Source organism: Protomyctophum bolini (genome assembly GCF_963924005.1).
Source record: "Protomyctophum bolini genome assembly, chromosome: 12".
In the NCBI taxonomy this organism is placed as follows: Eukaryota; Metazoa; Chordata; class Actinopteri; order Myctophiformes; family Myctophidae; genus Protomyctophum; species Protomyctophum bolini.
In genome coordinates, this window is record NC_137873.1 from 35,808,523 (window position 1) to 35,819,728 (window position 11,206).

At 45.7% G+C, this 11,206-nt stretch overlaps 1 protein-coding gene across 1 annotated transcript in view; it reads left to right on the plus strand.

The window, feature by feature from the left end:
• The window catches only part of LOC308326246 (adhesion G protein-coupled receptor L2-like), a gene marked incomplete at its 3' end in the record, with an annotated part of 32,609 nt that extends 22,144 nt beyond the window's left edge, over positions 1 to 10,465 (plus strand). Inside the window, exons 10-13 of the mRNA XM_080779054.1 lie at positions 2,150 to 2,275; positions 9,326 to 9,938; positions 10,041 to 10,157; positions 10,249 to 10,465. Of these exons, the coding sequence (XP_080635180.1) occupies positions 2,150 to 2,275; positions 9,326 to 9,938; positions 10,041 to 10,157; positions 10,249 to 10,465 (1,073 nt within the window). The remainder of the gene's footprint in view (positions 1 to 2,149; positions 2,276 to 9,325; positions 9,939 to 10,040; positions 10,158 to 10,248) is intronic.
• Between the last annotated feature and the right edge of the window lie 741 nt (positions 10,466 to 11,206).

An 11,206-nucleotide genomic window follows, 5' to 3' on the forward strand; every position in this document is an offset into this window, starting at 1 on the left:
TTTCCCATTGTAAACAACGGGGACTCCATTTCCCAGGATCCTTTGCACGCCGGAGCGACGGCCCCTTTCTTTGCGACGACGTCGTCAGAACGCGTCTCGTGTCCCGTTCCGTGCGGTGGATTGACTTAACCCATTTAGGCCTGACGTCGACATTTAAAAAATGTCTTCAAAATCCTGACAGTTTTCTGAAAAACCTCGTTTCTGTATGAGTGGTTCTATGAAAATATGTTGTTCCAGGGACCCCCCCAGAAGCAAAGATTTGCGTTAAAATGTTCACTCTGTAATAATATATATTCAGAGATTCAAGATTTGAGGCACATTTTAACGATTTTTTCAAAAATAGCAGACCTATACAAACGAGCTTGTAGATCTGCTATTTTTCAATAGATAAAGCATAACATAATGCTTAAAACACCAACAATGGGTTCCCGCACCCAAAAAATGGGTTAAAACGTGATTTAAAAAAAACGTGGATTAAACAATGAAAACATAACTCGGCGGGACATATAACTCAACAAATTGATTGACTCGAGCCAACTTGGCGAATAGAAGTCAAAGTGTTAATGTATGATAGCAGGGTGGGGGGGGGGGGGGGGGGATCAGGGCAACACGCAGAGATGGAGGTCAGGTGCAGGTTTTGAGATAAATGGGTGAGTGTGTTCTCCAGTTCAGGCTATCTAGACAGCCGGAGGCCCCCTGACTGTGCCTGGCTGGCTGCGGGCTGTGGGGGCGGCTATGAATTAGCCCAGATATAAATCGATGTGCCAGCCAGCACGCGCTATTCCGGAGATCCATCGAGTAAATGACCGAGCGAGTTATTCTTCTACATTCCTGAGGATGTACCAAACCCCCCCCCCCCCCCCCCGCTGCTGTGTGTCAGTGGAGGGGGGGGGGGGGGGGGGCGATGGTATTGTTTTACTGCAGGCCACAATAACCCGTTCTGACCTGAGATCAGATTCTAAAAAAAATGTCATATCCTGACAGTTTTCTGAAAAAGCCATGTTTCTTATGTCAGTCGTTTTTTCCCCAAAAAATAGCAGACCTACAAGCTCGTAGCGCGAGCCACTCGGTGGCGCGCTATGAGCTTGTAGATCTGCTATTTTTCAATAGCTTAAAGCATAACGTAATGCTATAACACCAAAAAAAAGGGGGTTCCCCGCCAGAATGGATAAGACATGTTTCCTCCACTCATCCGTCTCGACTGGATGGCTTTTGTTTACGGGGGGAATTTCGCTTCACGTAAACAATAGCGTAATGCCGTTTGGACAAGACCGTAATCATGCACACTTTCTCACAATAACATTGTTTGTCAGCTTAAACGTCGGGGGGCTGTGTGTTTGGACGACGTCTTGGCTTTTAACCGACGTTCGTAATGTTTGTGCTTTTTTATTCCTAATTGAAGGCGGGGGGGGGGGGGGGGGGGGAATCATCGGTTTATAAATCTTTTTGACGATGTCACGTTTAGGGACAACGACAACAAATGTAGGCGTAACACGTCTCGAACCTCTGGTGCAAAATGCCTATTTTTTTCCCCCTTTTGGTCTGTCTGTTAAACTCTTGTTTTGCTTCGTGTCAGTGTTTCAAGAGTGTTGATTTTGTCGACTAATACTGTGACTACCGGTACCTTTTTTCCCGCTGACGAAAACTAAATGGAAACTAAATTAAAACTAAGCTACGACGACTTAAACTAAGACTAAATAGATTGACAGTTTTGCCAAGAAATAAGAACTAGACTAAAATGTCAGGAAGGGACTATAGTGGACAAGAGATCCAAGTATAAGTCATCTTACACTTGGTTGCATGCTGAAAATAGCTGATCTACAAGCGCGACGCGTTGTGGGGCTTGTAGATCGGCTATTTGTAGTGTAAAATCAGCCATATTAAAACGGCATCAAGGCCCGCCAAAATACATTATTCAGTCGACTAAAACACTAAAACATTCCAGGTGACTAAAACGCGAACTTAAAACGAAATGAAAACTATTCAAAAGACTATGACTTAAAAACGACAACATTTGCTGTGAAAAAAAAACCACTGCTTTGTGTGTGTGTGTGTGTGTGTGTGTGTGTGTCTAAAAACCCTTCCTTCTCTCATTCACCCCCTCTCCTTTCTTTCTCTCTCTCTCTCTCTCTTCTTCCTGTTATTTCAGGGATGACCGGCAACTACCTCCTAACTAACCCTCTCCTCCGAGCCCACGACACTAACCCCTATAACAACCTGCTGGCGGAAACGGTGGTATGCAACACCCCCTCTCCACCGGCCTTTCACTCTCCAGGTGCAATTAACATCCGACCCCTCTTCACCTCTCGTTTCTTTGTGTGTCTATAGATCAGTGCTTTGTTTGTGTTGTTGTTGTTGTTGTTGTTGTTGTTGTCGTCGTGTCTTGGACAAATCAAACGAACAAAGGCTCGTACATACTCCCAGTTTGTGGTGATAGGTTATCACCGTTTTAGGTGATGGCTTATCACCTAAAATAGTAATAAGAGTTGAGGCCGTCAGTCATACTCACGGTGATGTCCTTATAAAGGCCTATTCATAGTCTGGATTTTCGGTGGTGAGGTGACCACCGCTCCGGTGGTGAGGTGACCACCGGAGCTGAAATAACGTTGAGCGGTGGTGAGTGAAAACAGAGAGATAAGGGCTGGAGCGGTGGCGGTGGTTTGCTCTTCACCGCGGCTCAGTGACGTCATGTTGTAGTTCGGTGGTCACCTCACCACCGAAAATCCAGACTATGTACATATGAGCCTTAAGGATTGACCCTGTGGTTAAAGGCCTCTTCATAGTCCAGTTTCAGGTGATGAGGTGACCAGGGCTGGGCCCTGTCGGTGGCTCCTCCCACACAGGGCTGGGCCCTGTCGGTGGCTCTCCCCACACAGCATGCAGCCAAAAAGAAGAAAAAAAAAAGCGAAAGGGGTTTGGAAATGAAATCACTCCACATGCCGTGGATTCACCGTTTTCCCCCTCTTTCCTCGTCCATTCCTCAGATTGACCCTGTGGTTAAAGGCCTCTTCATAGTCCAGTTTCAGGTGATGAGGTGACCAGGGCTGGGCCCTGTCGGTGGCTCCTCCCACACAGGGCTGGGCCCTGTCGGTGGCTCTCCCCACACAGCATGCAGCCAAAAAGAAGAAAAAAAAAAGCGAAAGGGGTTTGGAAATGAAATCACTCCACATGCCGTGGATTCACCGTTTTCCCCCTCTTTCCTCGTCCATTCCTCACTCTGCATTTAAGTCTTATCTACGCCCAGTAATTCCTTTTTAAACACTCTTGCGGAGATACCGGCTCCAAGCAGCCCACCCCCGTTATCTTATCTAGACTACTTGAAGAGACGTATGGGGAATTCCCCTGTTGTTGAATGTATATGCGTTCCCCTCCCAACATCTTCTTTAGACTATTTCCCTATAACTCTTAGTTTAGGAGGAGTGTGGATGATATCCTCACAACACATTGAAATGTTGAAGGTTTAACCCATTTTGGGCAGGAACCCCTTTTGGTTTTAGCGTCATGTCATGCTTTATAGCTATTTAAAAATAGCAGATCTACAAGCTCGTAGCGCGCCACCGAGTGGCGCGCTACGAGCTTGTAGGTCTGCTATTTTTTTTTTTTTTCAAGAATCGTGAAAAGTGACATGAAAGTGTTTGAGAACGACTGACGTAGAAAAACATCGCTTTTTCAAGAAAACAGTCAGGATTTAGAAGACATTTTGGCAGAATCGTTCCCAGGGTCAAAATGGGTTAAAAAAAAAGAAATTCTCCTCGTTTTTTTTTTAGTACAGACTGTTCTCAGTTTGATGTGAATCCTGCCAGTGTTGTACCGTGACCTAGTTACCCACTGTTAGAGCAAAAGGGGGGGGGAATGGGAGCACATGACGCAATGCGGGCAGAATTATAACCCTTGGATGTTCAGAGGCATTTGATGATGAAAGGGAATGGGAGAAAGCAGTAGCGCGCTACTGTGGCAAAAATGTGTGTTAAGGAAGGAAGGAAGAACGAACGAACGAACGCGGCATTAGTTTAGCTGCCGCGGCGGCGGCTCGGCATCATCGTCGTCGTCATCGTCGTCATCGTCGTCTCCATTCGACGAGTCCACACACTATAGGCTCACTTACGGCAACAATAGCCCCTTTCTGACCTGAGATCAGATTCTAAAAAGATGTCTTCTACATCACTGACAGTTTTTATGAAAAAGCTATGTTTCCGTGTCGGTCGTTCTTCGATTTTTTTCAAAAATAGCAGACCCTATACAAGCTCGTAGCGCGCTACGAGCTTGTAGATCTGCTGTTTTTCAATAGCTAAAGCATAACGTAACGCTAACACCCAAAAGAGCCAAACAATCGCTTTGCTGTCGTGTCGGAAATCAAAAGGCTTTCGGGCTGGACTGTGTTCGCCGCCATGCGACAAATCTCTCACAATCTCACTGTAGTTATATATAATATAACACATTAAAAAAAAAGGCATCGTTATGGCAGCTGAAATATCATGACATTATTTCGAGCGTTGGAGATGGTGGGGGGGGGGGGGGGGAGTGGAAAGTTTTAATTAAGCGTTTATTTTGAGTGTCATAATTAAGCAATATGATGCTTAATATGACAGTGATGCGGTAAGGAACGAGACGAAGTCAAGTTCCGCAAGCATCACTGAAGTGGCAATAATCACGTTAAACAACACCCTCGAGTGTAATATTGCAATTCTACAACAGTTACACTTAAAACTAAGAAAATTGCTGTTTTTTTTTTTTAATGACAGATGTAGTCCCTACGACCACAAAATGTCCAAAGAAACTAGCTAGCCTAGCCACCGAGTTTGCTAGCGCTCCAGGAGAACAGAGTGGCTGAATTCTTTGTTTTGATTAGGTGGTGGAACGGTGCTGGTTTGATCAACGGCTAGAAACCGTTTCAACCAATCAGATTGCTTCCTCTTAACGACCTGTTGTAGAATAATCATCTCCTCACCCCTCAGCCAATCTGTCCCACAGGCATGCTACTTGACCATGTGCAAAACACTGGAGAGGCACACTCAAACCACCAGGGAAACGCTATACACGTACTTAAAAGGGCCCTAAAATACGCTTCATTATCGACTAACAGATAAAAAAAAGGGAGTGCTGACAAACCTGGAGAACTGAACGAGAAAGAAGGATTTTTAACACGTGGAAACGGGGCTTTGCGGGATAATAGGGGGGCGCGGAAGCGTAACAGGCGAAAATGTCAAAACCTGGTGTGAGGATCAACCGGCTAAGTATGAAATACACACTGAGAGGTACCGCGTCGAGTTAAACACGAGTTCATTCCAGAATGTTCAGTCTGCTATAGTCATCACATTTAGCCCTCCTCCCCCTGCACTATTATAAGTGTATTAATACGAAGGAATACTCTGCAGATGTTCATTTCATGCAGTGAAAAAAATAAAAAACACTGTAAAGAGAACATCTTGGACGGATCTCTGCTGGAACGTTTCCCAGAGTGCAGCTGTCGCGGTGTCCAGTTAAATTCTGTTCACATCATCCCCCCCACCTCTCTACCCGGTAGACAATACCTGTCTGCGATAAAACGACTGCCTGTGCATAAACAAAATGCTAATGTGGAATATGGGTGTATTATATGGGTGTATTCAGGGAAATTTTTCCCTTGTCATTTCTCTTTCCTCTCACCCCTTTATGCCCACTCGCTCTTCTGTTCCCTGCTCCCTGCACTACACTCTCTCTCTCTCTCTCTCTCTTTGGAAAATGTCTTTGATGTGTGTGGGGTTTTTTTTTCTTCTAACGCTCATTTCTCCCACCGCGTTTGAGAGCTTGCAATCTTTTTCAGTCTCACACTTCTCCGACTAATTTATCTGAAACCCAAGGCTTCATTCAGTCTCTCCCTCTTTTTCTCCGTGTGAGAAATGAGGCAGGGCTCGCTCTCTCTCTCTCTCTCTCTCTCTCTCTCTCATTTATCCCATTCTGCGCGGGAACCCCTTTTGGTGTTAAGCATTATGTTATGCTTTAGCTATTGAAAAACAGCAGATCTACAAGCTTGTAGGTCTGCTATTTCTGAAAGATCGAAGAACCACTGATATGGAAACGTAGCTTTTTCAGAAAACTGTCAGGATGTAGAAGACATGTTTAGAATCTGATCTCAGGTCAGAATGGAAACTGTCAGGATGTAGAAGACATTTTATAGAATCTGATCTCAGGTCAGAATGGTAAACTGTCAGGATGTAGAAGACATTTTTTAGAATCTGATCTCAGGTCAGAATGGTAAACTGTCAGGATGTAGAAGACATTTTATAGAATCTGATCTCAGGTCAGAATGGGTTATGGGCTCATCCTCCTCCCCAGTCCAGTCCAGTCCAACAACCGCACATCATCTGCCATCCCCCGCTCCGCTGCTGTTCTCTGGGAAATCCTGAGTGTTAAACCCATTTAGACATTCTAAAGAAAATTCTTCTAAATCGTGACAGTTTTCTTGAAAAAGCTATGTCTCTATGGGTTTTTTTGCAGATCTACAAGCTCGTAGCGCGCCACTCGGTGGCGCGCTATGAGCTTGTAGATCTGCTAATTTTCAATAGCTAAAGCATAACATAATGCTAACACCAAAAAGGGGTTCCCGCCCCAAACAGTTTTTTTGGAAAAACCTGTGATATGTAATTGGCCGCCGACCCCCCCCCCCCATCTGAAAATATGTACAGTAGGCAAAGATTTGAGTTGGCTCTTAAAGAATATAAATTCAAAGATTTATGCCACATTTTCACGATAGAAAAAAAAAAATAGCAGATCTACAAGCTATTAGATCTGTAGATCTGCTATTTTTCAATAGCTAAAGTAGAACATAATGCTTAAAACACCCAAAATGGATTAAAATTAACTCTGTATATACAGTGAACTGATAGAAGTCACAGTGAAGTCACGAAAACGTCTTATCAGACTAATCTACGCTGTGAACATTTTCGGGCGGTAGAAAATGACTGTACCAGGGTATTTAATTAAATCTTTAAAAACCGCTATGCCACCCAGAGAGGGGGAAACCCTGATGGAAATGTTTAATGTAGCTGTCATTTATTAATGAATAGAAACAGAGAAATGTTGCTTGCTGCTGCGTGCCCTCTTCCACCTGCTGAGTTCCAGGATTCAGTCGTCCTTTTGGTTTGTCCTGTTACACCAAAACAAACTCTTAATTTGCTGCATTTTTCCCCCCCATCTGAAGAGTCACGCTCAATTTATTTTGAAACGGATCACATTTTGCTGTCAAATCTCTAAAGCTAATTGTAAGGACATTGTCTTTAAATTGGACTGACTGAATCCGGGGCTTGATTCTTATTTAATTTTTATTTTTTACAAGCCTTATTTCAGTAATTTTCTAGTTTCTGCTGCAATTGAAAAAAAGCATCTGTTTTTCCTTTTTTTTTCTTTTCTTTTTTTTCCTTTTTTTTTCGTTGCACATCAGCAGTTCTTAGGCCAGTTCTCAGCAGACACACTTGATGTGAGTGGTGGCAAAGTGAGTCATTGCACCCCCTGCCTTGTCTGTGCTGGTGTGTGTACATGTGTGTGTGTGTGTGTGTGTGTGGGGGGGGGGGGGGTTTGCTGTGCTTTGTGTGGTGCCCCAGTGCAGAGAGAAGGTGCTTTGGCCCCGTCTTGTGTTCCGACATTACTCTTTTTGTCTTGATTTCTTTTAACGGGTGGAATGTTTTTTTCATCGCTTATATACCTCCGCAATGCTTCCCCCTCCCCCCCCCCCGCCCCCACCGCTTGCTTTTTTTTCTATTTTTCGTCCATTGTTGTTGTTGTTGTTGTTGTTGTTGTTTATCGTACCCGGGCTTCTTTCTTACATTATCAGTGTGTTGGATGAGTGTGTGTTTTTTTTTTTTAGTTACTTCTGTTTTTTCCACACGTCGACAAATATTGTTCAGGATAATCTCTATAAAAGATTGGCTTTAATGATATTCAGGTATGTGATGAGGAAGTATAAAAGAAAATTATATATATATATATATTCTTTTACTGCTGCTATTATTTACATGTTTAAGAACAAAGAGCTTCCTGGGCAGTATGGAGCTGTGTGATGAAGTACACAAATGTTTTACTTGACCTAAAGTCCTCTGAAAGCATATATATATTCAAAGATTTGTGCCGCATTTTTACGATTTTTCAAAATTAGCAGACCTACAAGCTCGTGGCGAGCACCACTCGGTGGCGCGCTATGAGCTTGTAGATCTGCTATTTTTCAATAGCTAAAGTATAACATAATGCTTAGTTAAAACACCAAAAGGGGTTCCCGTCCAGACAACTGAATACTGTGCAATGTAAGGTGCACTCCGTTACAAGTAGTGTTTTGAAAATGTACATTACAGTATATTGCATCAGAACGTACTAAAAGTTTTCATATTGCAGAATGTCCCATTTCGCACGTTCAAAATGTGCACAAAACCTTTGGAAAATAGCAGATCTACAACCGCATTGTGAGCTTGTGAGATCTGCTATTTTCAAACGGCCGAAATGCATGTACGGTTTTTAGTGGTTACTGTACGTTTTGTAATAATAATCTAAATCTACAAAGTAACTTATAACTACAAAGTAAGTCATCTATTTTCAAATAAATGCAGTGGCGTAAAAGTACATTTGCCTCTTGAGACGCAGCAGAGTAGAAGTAAATACTGGCAAATTGTCGAGTAAAGTACAAGTATCGAGTAAAGTACAAATACCTTAATATTGTACATAAGTAACAGTACTAAAGTAAATGGTACTTAGTTACTTTCCACCACTGTTAAATGAAGGCAGAGATAAAATATTATCAAATATCATCAAATATTATATACTGCTCATGAGCAGTATATTATATGTGGGGCCCATGGTTCAGAAACCAGTGTTGACTGCTCAGCGAACAGCTCTACCTCCCTAACATAGAGATCCATACCTGCCCTGGCGAAATACTCCTTTTCCGAGTCGAATAAAAACACGTCGTCTTTTTTTTAAAACTTCTCCAATGAAGTACCTCGATTGTTTTTTTAACCCATTCTGCACGGGAACCCCTTTTGGTGTTTTAACTATTGAAAAATAGCAGATCTAACAAGCTCGTAGCGCGCCACCGAGTGGCGCTCGCTACGAGCTTGTGTAGGTCTGCTATTTTTTTTAAATTTGTGGAAAATGCGGCACAAATCTTTGAACATATATTCTTCCAGAAGACGTCAGAACTAAATGGGTTAAAATATCCACCATCTCCTCATTTGTATACCTTTTTTTTTTGTTGTCGTCCGAGTGCTCGGATATAATAATATGCCTTCCCCTTTTCCCCTCCCGGTTATATACCCTTCTATAATAACGTTGTTGTCGTTGTTGTCTCGTTGTGTGACAGGACAGCACTCTCTGACCAACAGCAGGGACCTGAGCGCCATGGACACCCTCCCGCTTAACGGCAACTTCAACAACAGCTACTCGCTGCGCGGCGACGGGGGAGGGGACTACGAGGACGTGGTGGGCATGGTGGGGGTGGGGCGAGGAGGAGGGGGGGGCCACATGGGGGGCGTGGTGGGCGGAGACCTGGGGGCCCTCGCCGCTCTGGACGACGCCACCTTCGAGAAGATGATCATCTCGGAGATCGTCCACAACAACCTCCGGCCCCGCGGCGGCCTCGCGGCGGCGGCTCCCAAGGGCCCCGCCTCCTCCTGCAACAAAAACGCCGCCATGATGAGGGGGGAGAGGGACCGGGCGGCGGTGGCTCCGCCTCCTCAGACCCGGGCCGCCATGGTGGACCGAGGCGGGGGCGGGGGCGAGAGCGAGGACGACGCCATCGTGGCGGACCACGACGCCGAGGCCTCGTCCCCTCCCCCGCAGAGACGAGGGGGAGGGGGAGGAGGAGGGGGTCACCACCACCACCACGCCGCCACCTTGGAGCTGCTGCTCCACCCTCCTCACCACAAGGAGGCGCTGGAGGCCCCGCTGCTTCCCCAGAGGACTCACTCCCTCCTGTACAGCAGCGCCCACAAGGCCCCCCCCGCCACCACCGCCACCACCAGGCCCCCCCTCCCCCCTCCTACCACCACCACCACCGGCGGCTCAGAGACCGTCAGGGCGGAGAAGAAGGACGACGGCTCCCGGTCGCCCGACAACGACAACAGAGACTCCCTGTACACCAGCATGCCCAACCTGAGAGACTCGCCCTCGCCCTCCTCGCCCTCGCTGTCGTCGTACCCCCCCGAGGAGGAGGAGGAGGAGGAGGAGGGGGAGGGGGGGGGAGGAGGAGGAGCGCCGTACCCCGTCCCCCAACCCGTCCCGGAGGAGCGAGAGCAGCGAGGGCGGCGTCTATCACAAGAGCATGCCCGAGCTGGGAGACGGCGGCGGCCACCAGCCGCTCTCCTACTACCACATAAACCGAGGCACCAGCGACGGGTGCATCCTCCCTACGGCCGCCGGCACTGAGGACTGCTTGCCCGAGGGGGGGGGAGGAGAGGCCCCCCCTAAGGACGGACAGATGCAGCTCATTACCAGCCTCTGAGCAGGTGGATATATATATATAAATATATATATATATTTATATATATATATATATCGCGCAAGCGCCGTCTGTTCTTTTGTTGTTGTTGCGCGGGTCGGAGGAACACATGGGTGCTTTTTTTTGGTTGATGTCAAAAAACTGTTGCCAAGTTCTTGCTCTTGCACTCTAAAAAATGCCCTTCCTGTTTAGAATTTTAAAAAAGGAAGTGAAATGTTTTTAGTTTTTTTTTTTTAAGTGGTGGAAATGGAAGGAATGGATGACTTTTTTTGCACACAAGACTTTTAAAAAAAAGAAAAAAAAGGAAAACACACACATGCTGCGCTCAACAGAGAAAAGAAAAAGAAAGTCCTTCTGAGACCCAGACGTCTGTTGGACTGGAATTGCTCTGCCTGTCGAACTTAGAAGAGGTGCAGAGAACAATGTACAGACGGCTCTGTGTGTCGGAGAGAAGTCTGGCGCAGTCCCTGTCCTGTCCTGTCCTGTCCTCTCCTATCCTGTCCTGTCTTATCCTGTCCTGTCCAGCCTACAATTGTATTGTATCGAAAGAAAGGTTGGAAGAATAAAGGATGGATGGGGGGGGGGGGGGGGTCATAATCCCCACGATTTAGAACTATGGAACACTCCGGAAATACTATTTCCACAACAAGGATGAGTTTTAGTCCTGAATTATATGAATTAGAAGAAGCGCGTCTCCAGCACACCAGTCAGGACTATACAAATTAAAGCAACCACTAATTCAGA